The sequence below is a fragment of the Ipomoea nil genome, unplaced genomic scaffold, assembly GCF_001879475.1.
Source record: "Ipomoea nil cultivar Tokyo-kokei standard unplaced genomic scaffold, Asagao_1.1 scaffold2647, whole genome shotgun sequence".
Classification (NCBI taxonomy): Eukaryota; Viridiplantae; Streptophyta; class Magnoliopsida; order Solanales; family Convolvulaceae; genus Ipomoea; species Ipomoea nil.
In genome coordinates this window covers 480,528-496,250 of record NW_017619075.1, presented here as the reverse complement: position 1 = coordinate 496,250, position 15,723 = coordinate 480,528, and the positions used below count along the sequence as shown (strand labels likewise).

At 39.5% G+C, this 15,723-nt stretch overlaps 2 protein-coding genes across 3 annotated transcripts; both read right to left on the bottom strand.

Annotated features, from left to right (window-relative positions):
- Positions 1 to 261: 261 nt before the first annotated feature.
- Positions 262 to 2,374, bottom strand: LOC109154525 (cytochrome c-type biogenesis protein CcmE). Its single transcript, XM_019302287.1, has 2 exons — positions 643 to 2,374; positions 262 to 557 (listed from the first exon to the last, which is right to left on the bottom strand). The coding sequence occupies exon 1, from the start codon at positions 2,200 to 2,202 to the stop codon at positions 1,339 to 1,341; it is 864 nt and encodes a 287-aa protein (XP_019157832.1). The 5' UTR covers positions 2,203 to 2,374; the 3' UTR covers positions 262 to 557; positions 643 to 1,338.
- A 9,614-nt stretch (positions 2,375 to 11,988) lies between these two features.
- LOC109154524 (serine/threonine-protein kinase Nek6-like) lies at positions 11,989 to 15,340 on the bottom strand. 2 transcript variants are annotated; one of them, XM_019302286.1, is made up of 14 exons: positions 15,117 to 15,340; positions 14,692 to 14,876; positions 14,421 to 14,487; positions 14,268 to 14,333; positions 14,132 to 14,178; positions 14,000 to 14,045; positions 13,830 to 13,910; positions 13,698 to 13,740; positions 13,573 to 13,622; positions 13,416 to 13,497; positions 13,295 to 13,344; positions 13,140 to 13,213; positions 13,007 to 13,058; positions 11,989 to 12,932 (listed from the first exon to the last, which is right to left on the bottom strand). In XM_019302286.1, the coding sequence occupies exons 2-14, from the start codon at positions 14,814 to 14,816 to the stop codon at positions 12,129 to 12,131; spliced, it is 1,587 nt and encodes a 528-aa protein (XP_019157831.1). In that variant the 5' UTR covers positions 14,817 to 14,876; positions 15,117 to 15,340; the 3' UTR covers positions 11,989 to 12,128. The 2 variants fall into 2 exon arrangements, with proteins under 2 accessions (XP_019157831.1, XP_019157830.1); XM_019302285.1 differs by having other exon boundaries at positions 14,692 to 15,340.
- Positions 15,341 to 15,723: the final 383 nt, after the last annotated feature.

Sequence of the window (15,723 nt, the reverse complement as noted above, 5' to 3'; positions counted from 1 at the left end):
TCTTTACCTCACTCTTCAACCTTCACCTATCCTATGCTTTTTCTCCTTTCATCTTCTCCTGAACAACTATATCCCTGACTATTATTTAGTACTGCAAAGCAAAGTGATAAATGGCTACACCATTTCATCACCGGCCAAGATTCTTAAACAAGGGTATCAACCTTACCCCATTCGGATTCTTCCCTTAACCCCACCCAAATTTGGGCTAACTAAAGTGAACTGCGGTGACAAAAACTCTGAATTTTGTAACTAGGTCTCAAGTAGAAAAGTTTATTACTCCTTCCTGGTTCTATCATGTATGTGTCCAATTACAATCAAAACAGTTTCCCCAACACGAAACTTGACACAGCAACTTCTTCCACTAACTATATCACCGCATAAAAATGGAGAATTTGGGTTCAAAAATGGATATACCTCAGCGGCTCAGCTATTAACTTGTTGCCTCACAATTCAGAAAACACCCACCCCTTTTGTTGCTTCTGCCTTGTCTCTATTTGGTCTATACTATATTCTTGTAGAATGCAATGCCTACCGATTTCTTGCTTCCTTCTATTTTCCTGTATTTTCAACCATGAGCACCATAAACAAATTAAACCCTGCCACATAAAAATGAAAGGGGTTCATCTTCCAGCAAGACACAACCTTATCCTCTAAGATTCCGAAGACAACGATTGTCATGGATCATTTGCACACGCACACATTTTTCTTCATAAATACGAGTAAAGCAACATCACTATCTTCTAAAGTCGCATCCTGTATAAACAGGCCTACTGGCTACTACCATCTACACCTGCAAAGTGCATCTCAAAAACCAGTACAAGGTTTCTTTTATAGCATGTACATTTCTACCACTCTACCAGTAGCAATGCTAATACTACTGACACCCTTACAGACTATTTAACTGACACCCTGCACAAACAAAGTGATCTTCAAGATCAATCTGGAAAAAGCCTCATAGAAGATTCACCATCAATCTCCTTCCTTAATATCGTCAAGTGCTAAAAAGTTTATATTTTTTGTTCAACTCTTTGGAGGATGATTATAGCCACTAGTACATCCATTTCATCAAGAATAATAAGCACTACCCAGAATGATAATTCATTTATAACATTTATTAACTACTATGCCAAAATCAGTTTGGAACCCACAACCTTGGGGCAATAGAATAAAGATAAAAATGGCACAACAACAAATCTAAGTTGGCTCATCAAATTTGCCTATATCTCTTTCCTGAGTTAACTCAATCTAATCCGAAAGAATTGTATAATCAATCAAGCTAAAACGTATGCGTGTTCCATCAATTTCAAAAGAATTCATATGTTAAGAAAAAGATCAGACCTATGGCTTGGCTATGGCAGTTTCATTGCCGCTTTCCTCAATTCGTTGCTGTTCCAGGATCTTCTTGTTCTTCTCCAGCGCAGCGGCGACTTCTTGAGGCATATACTTCTCGTCGTGCTTAGCCAGAACTTCTGTAGCTTCAAAATAGCACTCTCCACGTCTGGCCTTCTCTGTGATCATAAACTTGTTGTTCTCCTTCAAAATCACCTCATTCGTCTTCTTCATCTCCTCCGTGAACGGCTTTATAAACCCCTCCACCACCACGGAGTGGCCTTCCCGGAAAAGATCCGGCAACGAACCCTCGAATTTGACCAACATGTCCGTGATTAAGTCGGTGATCACGAACTCCATCTCCGGCGACGAAGCCATCTGCGCTACACTGCCCTCCAAGACCAGCCCGCCGAGCCTAAACTTGGCCTTGGTGGGATTCTCAGTGTATTTCGAAATCGCATCGCTCGGGGTGACGTAGAAGACGAGCTGGTCTTGGAACTGGTTGAGCACGATGATAATGAATCCCGCAACGCAGCTGAAGGTTAGAGCGTAGGTCCAGAGACGCCGCGTCTGCATCTGCCTGGCGCGGGCGCCGATGTCCGGCCGGGCTGAGCGGTGGGGACGGCTAGGGCGGGTTACGGTGGAGAAGGATCGGAGAGTTAGGGTGCTATAGGGGAGTAGACGGGAGGGGGGGATGGGGGGATGGGATTGAAATTGGAGGAGGGAGATTAAGGGATGAGATTTGATTAAACTAGAGGCGGCGGTGGAGGTGGCGCTGAAGTGGTGGATGGTACAGGGGATGACGGCGGCGTTAGTGGTGGCTGCGGAGCGGGTGAGACTAGAGGCGAAGCGGGAGATGAGTCGGGAGGCCATCTCGATTGTCGATGGCGATTTGTGAATTGAGATTTGAGTTTTGAGTTTTGTGTTTTTGGGTATAAAAATGTAGGGAGAGAGTTCGAGAAAGGTGTCGAAGGTTAGGGTTGGGGTTGGCCGGTCAGGTTCTGTCCGTGACGGTGGGTGAATAACAAGCGGTCAAAATTTGCTCTCCCGGCGGCGGAGACTTTTGTTTTTGTTCAAAGCTTCCTTGTCCAACGCCATTTTTAAAAAAAACACAAATATTTGGGTGAGAAAATAGTCAAATAAGCCTCTAAATTTTATTTAAAAAATTAATTATATTCTTAAACTTTTAAAAAGTGTAATTAAATCTATAAACATACTATTTTGATGCATTGAAACCTAAAAATCTATTAGTAACCTGTAATAGTAGGTCATTAAAGTTGTGTGACTGTCCGATGACACATAAACCTACTCTAGTGATGCTCCGAAGATTAATACCAGCAACTTTGAACAGTGGCCAGTCACTTGCCTTCTTCGGTGGTGAGAAGACGATCCAACCTTCTCAATGTGAGAGTGTGATCACTAGGTTGTCTTTTCCGATGACTACTTGTCCGCCTTCTCCACAGAGAAGGCAAAGCGATTTAGCCTTCTCAAGTTGAGAAGGTGACGGTTGTCGCCTTCTCTGGCCACCACTTGCTAGCCTTCTAAGAAGGTGACTAGTGTTCGCCGGAGAATGTGATCATATGGGTTGCCTTCTCCACAGAGAAAGCGACCAACTATTCATCTTCTTCGCCAAAGAAGGCGACAATTGTCACCTTCTTTGAAGAATGCGATCGGCAGTCATTCATCAGTCGCCCATTGTTGATTTTTTCCCAACGATGGCTAATGACGGTCAACGACATCTTGTGGGTTACCAATAAAATGGCTTATTTGATCTATTTTAATAAGTTAGAGTGTTTAATTACATTTTTCAAAAGTTTAGAGACCTAATTGCACGTTCTTATAAAGTTGAAGGGCCTATTTGATTTTTTTTTTTTTTTTTTTTGTATTTTTAGTACAGTGGAATAGGACATGAATTGTATATATTATTTGGTTTGTTGAAGGAATAGACTTTTGCAATGTTGTTTTAGTATTTGGTTGATTTTAAAAAATATAAATATAATATGTTTTTAAAAGACATATACAAGGCTATTCCTGAAAACTCATAAATAACCTAATACCAAGGGTTTTGGAATAGCTATTTCCTTTTTAAGGGAATATCTCTTTCCGAGAACAAAAAGTATTAACAAACAACGGAATAAATCTATTTCTAAAAAGTCATTTCATTTCGGACATATTTCGTAAACCAAACATTTTGTAAGGTTTTCTTTTTATTTTTCATAATATTTAGAAATTATTAGCCTTTGTAAACAAGAAATATTTTTCTGAACCAAGAAAATATGTAATTATTATTTTAAAATATGCATCGAGTAAACCATGTTCATGTGTAATAATTTGTAAATCACACATGAGAGATAAATTATACTATAAAGATCTTGTGCAATGTGTTCAATTGAGATGATGTTAGTAATAATTGTTGGAAATTGGTGAATAAATCGATACACAAAATATATATAAAATATATTTGTCCCAAAAAAATGGAATTTAATTTATAGAAAATTAATTCCAACCAATTTTGGTACGAAACCAAAATTACATATATATACAACGTAAATATATTAACCAAATAGGGATTTATTTTATCAAAATAATCCCACCACAACTAGTACGAAACTAGTATACGGGACTTAATTTCCACGAAATTAATCCCACCACAACTAGTACGAAACTAGTACAAGGATTTAATCTATCCAAGATTAATCCTACCACTTGGTCCGAAACCAAGAACAAAAATAAAAGCAAGATACAGGTTTCTAACCTGAGGTTTTAACCCAACGAGAAGAAAGAAGAAGCAGAGGAAGCCCGAGTGGTCCGCAAGCACCGAAATGGTGTAGCACGAATCAATGCATATAGCATTGACTCGTGCTAGAAGCACCAAATTGGTGCTGCACGAGAGCTCACACGAGAGGAGCTAAACTCCATTTCACTAATTAAGCCTACCAAGGCTTAATACATTCGTCCATGCATCATCACAGCACGAATGCATCCCAATTCAATTAAGCTTTTCAAGCTTAATTACACTTAAGCTTCCAACCAACTTTCGTGCAAACGAAAGTTATTAAAATGCTAATTTCCAATTAACATTTAAACTTAAGTTTTTGACTTCTCTCAAATAGGTTCACTTTGAGAATCAATTTCTCATTCACCTATTACCCATTTTGAGCGTACATTATATCAAATTCTTCGTCTCACTACGAAGAACCCGAATCCACTTTGACCCGACCCAAATCGGAAGTGGATCCCACATATATTTGTACCACAAAATAATCACTCAAAATGCCATTTTTAGCTAAAAATTCCAACAGTCCCCCACATGAATGAAAATTGATTTTCGGGACGAGGAAAAATCGACACGAACGTGCTCAACGGTCGATCCCTGCATAGCATAGGTAGGTGTTACCCTTTGAACCTTGCCTTGTGAAAATATGTTTACTCTACTGGCTGTATGGTAGAACTTGATGTCTTTGAACCAACTGCCGTTTGTGTAGACGATGACATATCCCACACAGGAACCTTCCAACCTTTGTCCTGTTCTCATGGGTGTGCCCGTTTTGGTCATGGGTCACTTTCCTGGTTCTGCGAGAGTTGCTAAAGAATTGAGCCCATCAATTCTCCTTTGAAGCGACCCCACATCTCTCTAACATAGGTGATTCTTTATCGAGTATCCCGCATACTCACACATGTCAACCGACATTCGAATCATTAAAGCATCAACATGCTAGCCTCGTGCGGGAGTCACTGTTCTAACGAGGAATGGTAGGGGGTCCGAGACCCCCACAGTGACACGCTTCGTTCCATAATTTAGTTGTCCCATTGAACCTAAGTGCCAGCTAGGTTGGGTGTCCACTATAGAACTTTTATTCCATGGGCTTCAAACCCATTCCTCGTGCCAACTTCTCAACAACATCTTTGCTCAACCCTTTGGTTAGCGGATCCGCTATATTGTCCTTTGACTTCACATAGTCAACAGAGACAACACCTGTTGTGAGTAGTTGTTTAATGGTATTATGTCTTCGACGTATATGTCTAGACTTACCATTATACATATGACTTTGTACTCTCCCAATTGTTGCTTGATTATCACAATGCACACTAATTGGAGGTACAGGTCTATCCCAACAAGGAATGTCCTCCACAAATGGCGTAGCCATTCAGCCTCTTCACAACATTTGTCTAAGGCTATCAGCTCAGATTCCATCGTGGATCTAGCTATCAAGGTTTGTTTCGAGGATTTCCAAGAAACGGCTGCACCGGCTAACGTAAACACGTAGCCACTCGTGGACTTAGAGTCCTTCATATCCGATATCCAGTTAGCGTCGCTATACCCTTCAAGTACAGCAGGATATCGTGTATAGTGCAGTCCCCAGTCACGAGTATACCTAAAGTATCTCATAACTCTCATTATTGCCTTCCAGTGCGCATCACTAGGGTTACTCGTATATCTACTGAGTTTGCTAACCGCAAAGGCAATATCAGGCTTGGTACAGCTCATTAGATACATCAAACTTCCAATAATCCTAGCGTATTCTACTTAAGAGATACACTTTCCGCGATTTTTGGATAGATGAACGCTAGTATCTAATGGAGTCCTAGCCACTTGATAATCGTCCTTGTTAAACTTTGCAAGGATTTTATCAACATAATGAGATTGGCTTAACACGAGACCATCAGGTCTTCTCACGATTCTAATCCCAAGGATTAAATCTGCCAAACCCATATCCTTCATGTCAAATCTCGAATTTAACATGTCCTTGGTAGATTTGATCATTCGATCGTTACTACCCACGATGAGTATATCATCCACATATAAACAAAGAATGACATAACCGTCTATCGTTTCCTTAACGTAGACACACTTGTCACTTTCGTTTATATTGAACCCATTGGTTAACATCGCATGGTCAAACTTCTCGTGCCACTGCTTAGGCGCTTGTTTTAAACCATATAACGATTTAACCAATTTACAGACTTTCTTTTCTTGGCCTGGAACCGCAAAACCCTCAGGTTGTTCCATATAGATTTCTTCATCTAACTCACCATTCAAGAAAGTTGTTTTCACATCCATTTGATGTACTTCCAAATTTCGCAGTGCGGCTATGGCAAGTATCATCCTTATGGAATTTATTCTCGTTACGGGAGAATACGTGTCAAAGTAATCAAGGCCCTCGCGTTGCCTGTAACCCTTAATTACAAGCCTAGCCTTATACTTCTCAATGGAACCATAAGGTTTTAACTTCCGTCTAAAGACCCACTTGGATCCCAAGGGCTTACTACCCGGAGGAAGATCAACCAGTTCCCAAGTGTGATTCTGTAGGATAGAATCCACTTCACTCTTTATAGCCTCTTTCCACATTGTTCCTTCCGTAGAAGTCACAGCTTCTACATACGTTTGATGCTCGTTTTCTAACAAACATGTCAGAAAATCCGGTTCATTTTCTAGTAAACAAGTTAGAATATGCGTATCATATTCTAACATGTACATCAGAAAATCTGGACCAAAGGATTTTTCAATCCTAACTCACTTGCTACGTCTAGCTTCGAGCTCGGGTTCTATTTCAGACCCTCCACTGCCGTTATCCACAGCCTCGTCGAATGTTCGTTTCGACGTACTAGGTCCCTCACTGGACCTACACGGAAATACATCTTCAAAGAACGATGCATTCCTCGATTCAATTATCGTGTTCTTATGTACGTCCGGATTATGGGACTCGTGTACTAAGAACCGATACGCACTACTGTTATGTGCATAACCAATAAAGATACAGTCCACCTTCTTAGGACCTATCTTTATTTTTTTAGGTGTTGGCACCAAAACTTTGGTAAGACACCCCCACACTTTCAGGTACTGGTAGGAAGGTTTCCTACCGTTCCACAACTCATAAGGAGTCTTATCGAGCTTCTTGCGGGGAACCTTATTTAAAAGGTAGTTACTTGTCAAAATCGCCTCACCCCACATACTTTGAGGTAGGCCCGAACTTATCAACATCGCATTCATCATTTCTTTCAATGTGCGATTTTTACGTTCGGCAACACCGTTCGATTGAGGTGCGTAAGGTGCCGTATGCTCGTGTATGATACCTACACTTGCACAGAGGTCACCAATAGGTGTTTCGTACTCACCACCTCGATCGCTTCTAACCTTCTTAATCCTCCGATTAAGTTGGTTTTCCACTTCATTCTTATAAAGAATGAATTTATCAACGGCTTCATCTTTGCTCTTAAGCAAAAACACATAGCAGTATCGTGTACTATCGTCGATAAACGTGATAAAATATTTATTACCACCGCGCGATTGTATTGATCTAAAATCACATACATCGCTATGAACCAACTCAAGTTGTTCCGTTTTCCTTTCAATCGATTTAAAAGGAATTCTCGTTTGTTTTGCCTCAACACAAATCTCACATTTGTGCTTATCAACTTGAAATGCAGGAATATGGTCCAAGTTAATTAATCTACGTATAAAATTCAAATTAACGTGACCCAGTCTACCGTGCCACAAACACGAAGACTCAAGTAAATAGGCTGAATTAATAATACTCTTATTAATCGCAGTTATTGCATCGAGCTTAAAAAGCCCTTCTAGCACATAACCCTTGCCTACGTACGTTCCTGATTTCGACAAAACAACCTTCTCTGACTCAAACACTAACCGGAAGGCATTCTTGTTCCACAATGAACCAGAAACTAAGTTCTTTCGTAGCTCCGGTACGTACAAGACGTTGTTCAGAGTCAGCTCTTTCCCAGAGGTCATTCTGAGAATTACTTTGCCCATGCCTACCACAGTAGACTGAGCAGAGTTTCCCATCCATACCTTCCCACAATTAGTCGTCTCGAAGGTAGTAAACAACTTACGGTTGGAACACATATGTCGGGTCGCACCCGTATCAATGAACCATTCCGTTTGGTTCGAACCAACCAGGTTTACCTCGGTCACCATTGCTGAGAGGATGATTTCGGACTCATTCTGATTGAACCGCACCACGTTAGATTCAGAATTACAATTCTTCCTCTTAAGTGCTTTACAATCAGCCCACTTGTGGCCCATAATGCCACAATTGAAGCATCTTCCGTAGAATTGCTTCTTGAAGTCCCTTCTGCCCAAAGGCAACAAATGGATACTAGGTTCCACTTGAAAGGCTTCACTCACGATCATTCCTTCGTCAACTTGACTTAGGACGATCCCGGAATCCACCATCTTGTATTCAAGTAATCGGCTAACGACAAACATTTTTGCCTTAGCGTCATCACTCTTATACTTTAGGTCTAAAGATTCCCACAACGAGTCACACAAACCATTCAAAACATAGTTTAGGCATAGGAAAACCAAATATTTCCAAATTCTCACTATGCTAACGGTTTGAGCGTTAGACTCGTGTTCCTTTTCACTAGGAACCATCTCGGTCAAAAACAATGACATGCCGAGAATTACAAGGTTGTACAACGTTTTAAGTTGCAACCCTTCGAAATTCAACATCTTGAATTTCCATGGTCTTTCGACCAATCCACAAGGTACCGTCCCATGTACCTTCATCGTAGGGATATACCCTTTGATGCCACCACCGGTCTCCGAACCAAAGTTCACCGGGGTTCCGGAAAGTGCAACTACGTTGCCGATCCGACCAATTGAATGTGCACCACGAGCAACATTCACGGTTCCACCCCTCGTGGAATCCATCGATTTAATCACCAAGAAATTAGTCGGTTTTAAGATTGTTGGAAATTGGTGAATAAATTGATACACAAAATATATATAAAATATATTTGTCCCAAAAAAATGGAATTTAATTTATAGAAAATTAATTCCAACCAATTTTGGTACGAAACCAAAATTACATATATATACAACGTAAATATATTAACCAAATAGGGATTTATTTTATCAAAATAATCCCACCACAACTAGTACGAAACTAGTATACGGGACTTAATTTCCACGAAATTAATCCCACCACAACTAGTACGAAACTAGTACAAGGATTTAATCTATCCGAGATTAATCCTACCACTTGGTCCGAAACCAAGAACAAAAATAAAAGCAAGATACGGGTTTCTAACCTGAGGTTTTAACCCAACGAGAAGAAAGAAGAAGCAGAGGAAGCTCGAGTGGTCCGCAAGCACCGAAATGGTGTAGCACGAATCAATGCATATAGCATTGACTCGTGCTAGAAGCACCAAATTGGTGCTGCACGAGAGCTCACACGAGAGGAGCTAAACTCCATTTCACTAATTAAGCCTACCAAGGCTTAATACATTCGTCCATGCATCATCACAGCACGAATGCATCCCAATTCAATTAAGCTTCCAACCAACTTTCGTGCAAACGAAAGTTATTAAAATGCTAATTTCCAATTAGCATTTAAACTTAAGTTTTTGACTTCTCTCAAATAGGTTCACTTTGAGAATCAATTTCTCATTCACCTATTACCCATTTTGAGCGTACATTATATCAAATTCTTCGTCTCACTACGAAGAACCCGAATCCACTTTGACCCGACCCAAATCGGAAGTGGATCCCACATATATTTGTACCACAAAATAATCACTCAAAATGCCATTTTTAGCTAAAAATTTCAACAATAATTGAATTGATGAGTTTCAACTTTCAAGTACAATAAAGTCAATATTCTTCCAAAAGGTAGAACCCCAACCCTAAGGGCCCCCCACACCCCGACCCGACAGAGCATTTGGGAGAATGTAAATCATGGTAACTCAACTGAACATGAACCATAGATGCTAGACATTTACACACTGCGCACAAGAAAGTCAATATTGTTATAGTTTATTGTGCTCGTTGGTCTGTTAACTCCTAAGAGGTGAACTTGCAGATGATATTTTGGAGATAGAATAAATACAAAAATGTAAATATAGAGAATAGAGTGTAGAGACGGGGAAAATCCAAGAGAACTATTTATTCCGTCAATCCTTACAAATATATTCCGTATAATACAACAATTAACGAGGCATTTGGTTTGAGGGAATTACAATTCCGTGGAATTAAAATTCCATCATTTTCATGGAATTAGAATCCCATGCCCCCATTGGTATTTCAATTTCATGGATTTTACTCTTTTAGGAAGAAAAAAAAAAAAAAAATAACTTTGAGACAAAATTATCACTAACTTTTTTAACCTAAAATTGATGTTTGACCTCTCTTTTTCTATTATATTTTGTATTCTTCTTCTACTCTCAACACAAAACGTCAACCAGTAGGCCAAATTCTTAAATTATCACTTTATTTTCATATAACTCTCTTATCTGTTTTATTACTTTCGTTAAGCATTGAAATTTCTAGTAATTCTATTCGTGCAAACCGCAAAACATGATTTAAATTATCACTTTATTTTCATATTATTAATCTCCCATGACCATACACGGCGACTCATCTGCCCACCGGGGCAAACCGCAAATCGGGATTTAAATTACCACTTTATTTTCATATTATTAATCTCCCATGTCCATACACGGTGACTCATCTGCCCACTTTGGACATAATTCCTACACTACCGCTGACTTCCGTTATGGAAGGTGCGGGCAGGGGACCTTGGGGTTGCTGCCCGGGTTGAGCATTTTGTACCGATGAGGATGCCTCCCCATGCGGTGGTCGATGTGAGCATATAACCATTAATGTGCAATCCAACTATTAGCTTAGGCTTTTAGTTGAGATGGAACACATACTTCAATTTGGTATCAGAGCCAGACCTAAGGTCATGGGTTCGAATCCCAGCGTCACTTGTAGGCGACCCACCGCACACGTGAGGGAGCGTGTCACGTGTGAGCATGTAACCATTAATGTAGGTTCGAACTTGAGCGTGTCACGTGTGAGCATGCACTTGTAGGCGACCCACTGCACACGTGAGGGAGCGTGTCACGTGTGAGCATGTAACCATTAATGTAGGTTTGAACTTGAGCGTGTCACGTGTGAGCATGTAACCATTAATGTAGGTTCGAACTTTTGATTTCTTTTTTCAAATAATGCCTACTAAATTATTGAGTTAAGTCCGGGTATAAATATTTATATTTCTTTTTAATGAAAGTGATGGGTTGTGGACTTTCAAAAAAAAAAAAAAAAAGTGATGGGTTGTGTAATTTATTGTTAGTATTTATTGTGTATCTACCAGGATGGTATATATGAAATCATTTTAGTTATAACTTATTTGAGATTAACTTAATTTGAATTCGTGTTATTATTAAATTTGACTTTAAAAAATTTAACACAAAATATTATTTAAATTATTTTTTAAATAAATTGTTTTATATGTGTATATATACACACAATGAAAATAAATAACACGAGAAAAATAAAACTTAAAATGAATCGTGACATAACCACTCCAATAATATTGGTTGCAAAAAACAACCTAATACCATATGGACAATGGTTGAAAACATAGGGATCGTTCAAACCATTATCACCACTTATAGACTCCTGTATGTACATGAATTAGCTTCTTAATGAATCCGAGATTCGAATTTTAGTGTCTTCTCCCAAATATTACCTACTGAATTATTGAGCTAAGTCTGTGCGGGCAATGTTATACAGAGTACAATTGTGTGTTAGTTCACTAGTTGGATGATGAATTTCTACGAACATACTCAAGTTGGACTACAAATACTCGAGTCTTGAGTCAAATCTTTTTTTTTTTTTTTTTTTTTTTTTGCCAACATAGCAGTGGGGGTTTAAAACGCTGATTATGCAGGCAATGTTATTTACAAGAATTAAAATAAGTTACTAGCACAAGCAGCGCTCATAGTATACACAGATCGAACTGCACAAATCTTAGCTTAAAAAGCCTTTCAATTCAATCTTCCCCCTCGCCATCTTTCTGAAGATTCATTAATCCCTTTGTCAACCAAATGGCTGTTTCTCTGGAAGAAACAGCATCTTCCCCGAATGGTTTCAACACCCCTGCAAGTTCCTCCAGCTTTTCACGCTTAAGAAGGTCTGCACACAGTTCAAGAAGCGATTCCAGAGCTTCTGCTCTTTCATTGCTCAAGTTACTCCATTTTATTCTGATGTTATTCCCCTGAAGAAAATTCAGAGTACTCGTTACTGAAATGTCGCTTACTGTCCTCTTATGATGAGCCTCTTGTTTTTCTGGTTCTTTTGGAGTTGGAATCCCGGGTTTAAGCTTTTCCATTTTCTTGGTTTCTACTTGCTTGGAGTTCTTCTCTTGTAGTTCTCCGTCTGCTTCGGGTTGATGATCAGTCACTGTACTTGTTGTTGAGCTTCTGGAATTCATGCTTCCATTTTTCCCACCTGGTTTACTGTCAATTCTCGAGTTTTCATCCGTCTTCTTGGAGATTTGTTTACCAGATTCCTTGTTATGTTCGGGATTAAAACGTTGGATCCTGGGATTCGGGGAAGAACTTCTTCTTTCTGCAATCCTTTTCAGCTCACCAACCTTCTTATTAGCAGTGACAATGGGAACTCTTTCTGCAAGGGCTTTTACCTGTCTTTCCTTCACAGTTTTGTGGGTGTTAGGTTTGAGAGGCGGCAGTTTCGCCTTTGAGCTCTCGGGGTTTAATGGAACGAACGCAGGAGGCAGATTGCGGCACTGCGCCAGATATGGCTGCAAATGTGGGTGCCTTAAGAGCTCTGCAGCCTAAATTTCAACCAGATTAGTCCATTGAATTGCTATGGTGGATAAGAAATGGAAACGAAGCCCCGGGGACTAACCGTGGGTCTGTGTTCCGGGCTCTTCCTTAGCATGCTTTTGATCAAACGCTTCCTGCAAACGTTACATGCAATAGTGATTTTACTTCTGTTAATCCTGTGCAGAAAATCTGCAGAAAATTTGCAGAAAACTTACAGTGCTGAGGAGTATACAGTGGGGAGTGGAGAAATGGTGGATCTGTTGATCTTGTTGATTAGTCCAATCATATCCTGTTTATTCACCAGAGAACCCAATCTGTAACCTGGTTTAATTTTACACAATCAGGAACCGAAAAATCTAACAAAACTTACCGGAGCTCGAAACGCTGGCTGATGAGCAGCAATCTCAAACATACAACACCCTGCAAAAGTTTTGTTTAAGTTATCTTTTGCTGTTCTAAAGAAACTGGTAATCCAGATTATGGTTGGTTACCTAGAGACCATATATCTGATTTGTAGCCATAAGGTATATCGGCTAGAAGCTCCGGGCACATGTAATTCGGAGTTCCCACAATCTAAATCATATAAGACTTGGATAATCAGTACAGAAACAAGCTTCAAGTTCTTAAAGAAGTCGAAGAAATTCATACAGAAGATGCAAGATCATCCTGGTTGAGCAACTTTGCCAGTCCAAAATCACCTGTTGGCCATACCTTATCAGCTCATAAAACCATTTATTCTAAAGCCTGTTCAGTTGTGGATAACTTATCCTTACCTAGTCTGATTTCATCATCTTTGGTGAGAAAAATGTTGGAACACTGGAGCCAACAAAAACGCAGAAATGTCAAAAAACAGGAACTACACTAGTCCATTTCGCGTAATATGTCAAGAGAAAATTAAACATTACCTTAAGATCCCGGTGAAGAACGCGATTTGAGTGAAGGTAGTCGAGGGCTAGCAGCAACTGAGCCAGCCATTTGCAAAGTCTCTGCAGAAACAACATTAAACATCTACTGCTAACTGCTAACCATTCATTTGTTTTTTTTATATGCAGATCATTAAGCTAAGGTTTCTTACCTCTTCTGAGAAAAACATTCCTCTTGCTTTCCTAATCATCTCAGCCCTGCATATTTTAAGTACACAAATATAAAAACATAACCTTTGTCTTCCATGAAAAATGGGTTTAAGAAAGAGTTTCTTGCAACTCACATGTCACCCCCTTCACAGTAACTTGTGACAATGCACACAAAGGATTCCTGGATTTTTCAGAAAACTCAGTCTGATAAATTAGTTTGCTAATATGTCATATGAACTGATAAAGTATGTCTGCTTTATAGTTCTCTACCTTTTCCACCCACCCATCCTTGTATCCCACAATGTAAGGGTTATCCAGCTTTGCTATCAAATTCATCTGCAAATTCAAAATATCACAACCAACCTTTTTTTTTTTTTTTTTTTTTTTCTTTAAAGAAAACTTGTTTTAATTTGCAAGATTAACCTCCTGGTGTGCTGTGATCTTGAACTTCTCTGTCTGTTTCGTTAGGCGAATTTTCTTCAGCACATACCTGCACATTCAAATTTTCAATGTTCCATTCAAGAATTAGGCCCCAGCCAAGTTAGTCAGACTGTTGACTTGGTAACCAAAAGGTTACAAATTCGCTTTCTTGATTTGAGCCAGTCAGTTATGGGCAACCAGGTAATGGCTGCTGGTTTCGCTCATTGCCAAAAAAAAAGGGAAAAAAGAAAGAAGAATGAGAAGAAAATGATACTTTTTTTTCTCAGGCTTGTGATGAACAAGAAATGCAGCTCCAAAAGCACCCCTACCAATCTGCTCCAACACTTGATAATCTTCCATCTTTGACTGAACTTCACTACTGGTGGTGGTGACCTCCATGAACCACAATTCAGAAGAGGTGTTTGTGGGGGGGCATAAAAGAGGCAATAGTGATCCAAGCTACACATAAAAGGGAGAATAATACTTCACTCAGACATTGACACAAACATCATTGAATGTAATTTAATTTATAGCAGATTCAGAAACCCCCACAGGGCAGAGGGGAGGAAATGAGATCACAGAAAGAGTCTGGTGGAGCCAATTGCAGTGCAATTAATCAAGAAACCATAAGGGAGTGAAGAGCATTGAATACTGGTGCTACAATACAAGAACTAACTAAAGAATCAAGTTTTGATTTACCCAGAAAAGCAATGCTAATAAAAACAATATTTCTTTGAATTAGGAAAAGATTTTAGGTGTCATGATGATGGGATGGGGTTAGAGAAGTGTGTATGGGATTTTAAGTGGAAAAGGAGGGAAGATTTGGGACCAAAGCAAAGTAGTAAAGAAAGGAAAAGGGGTTCTTGTGACAGATTGGCACATTGCTAAATTTAAACTAGAAAAGGCAAACTTTGCTTGTATTGAGAGATTCCTTGGATCCATTGTATTATTAATGTGTGGGGTGGTAGGTCACTGTCCCTCAACTGAATATGTCTACTCTCTACCATTGTCCTTGACTTCTCAACAGCTGGAGCCTGGAGATACATTTTGGATGAGAACAATCAACACTGTGAGCTCTAGTATTCCATCCCCCTCTCTACCAACCAAATTCTCCAAATCATAAAAGATTTCCACTTCAAACCCCAACACCCCCACCTATCTAAGACTTGGTTGTTGAATAAATCACGAGATGTGTCTTAATCTTCTGAAATTTCTCAAACTGGTTTGCACATAGTGACTATTAATTTGAACTGGTCAATTAGTTGTTCGGGACGAATTCTCCCAATCATAAAACATTCACGCTTCA

What these genes read in the sequence shown, in the direction of transcription:
- LOC109154525 (XM_019302287.1), bottom strand. Translation starts at nt 2,202, where the DNA reads ATGGCCTCCCGACTCATCTCCCGCTTCGCCTCTAGTCTCACCCGCTCC.
- LOC109154524 (XM_019302285.1), bottom strand. Translation starts at nt 14,816, where the DNA reads ATGGAGGTCACCACCACCAGTAGTGAAGTTCAGTCAAAGATGGAAGAT. An exon ending in ACTGTATACTCCTCAGCACT is followed by an intron (nt 13,059 to 13,139) that starts GTAAGTTTTCTG and finishes TAACGTTTGCAG; the next exon opens with GAAGCGTTTGATCAAAAGCA. An exon ending in GCCCGGAACACAGACCCACG is followed by an intron (nt 12,933 to 13,006) that starts GTTAGTCCCCGG and finishes GTTGAAATTTAG; the next exon opens with GCTGCAGAGCTCTTAAGGCA.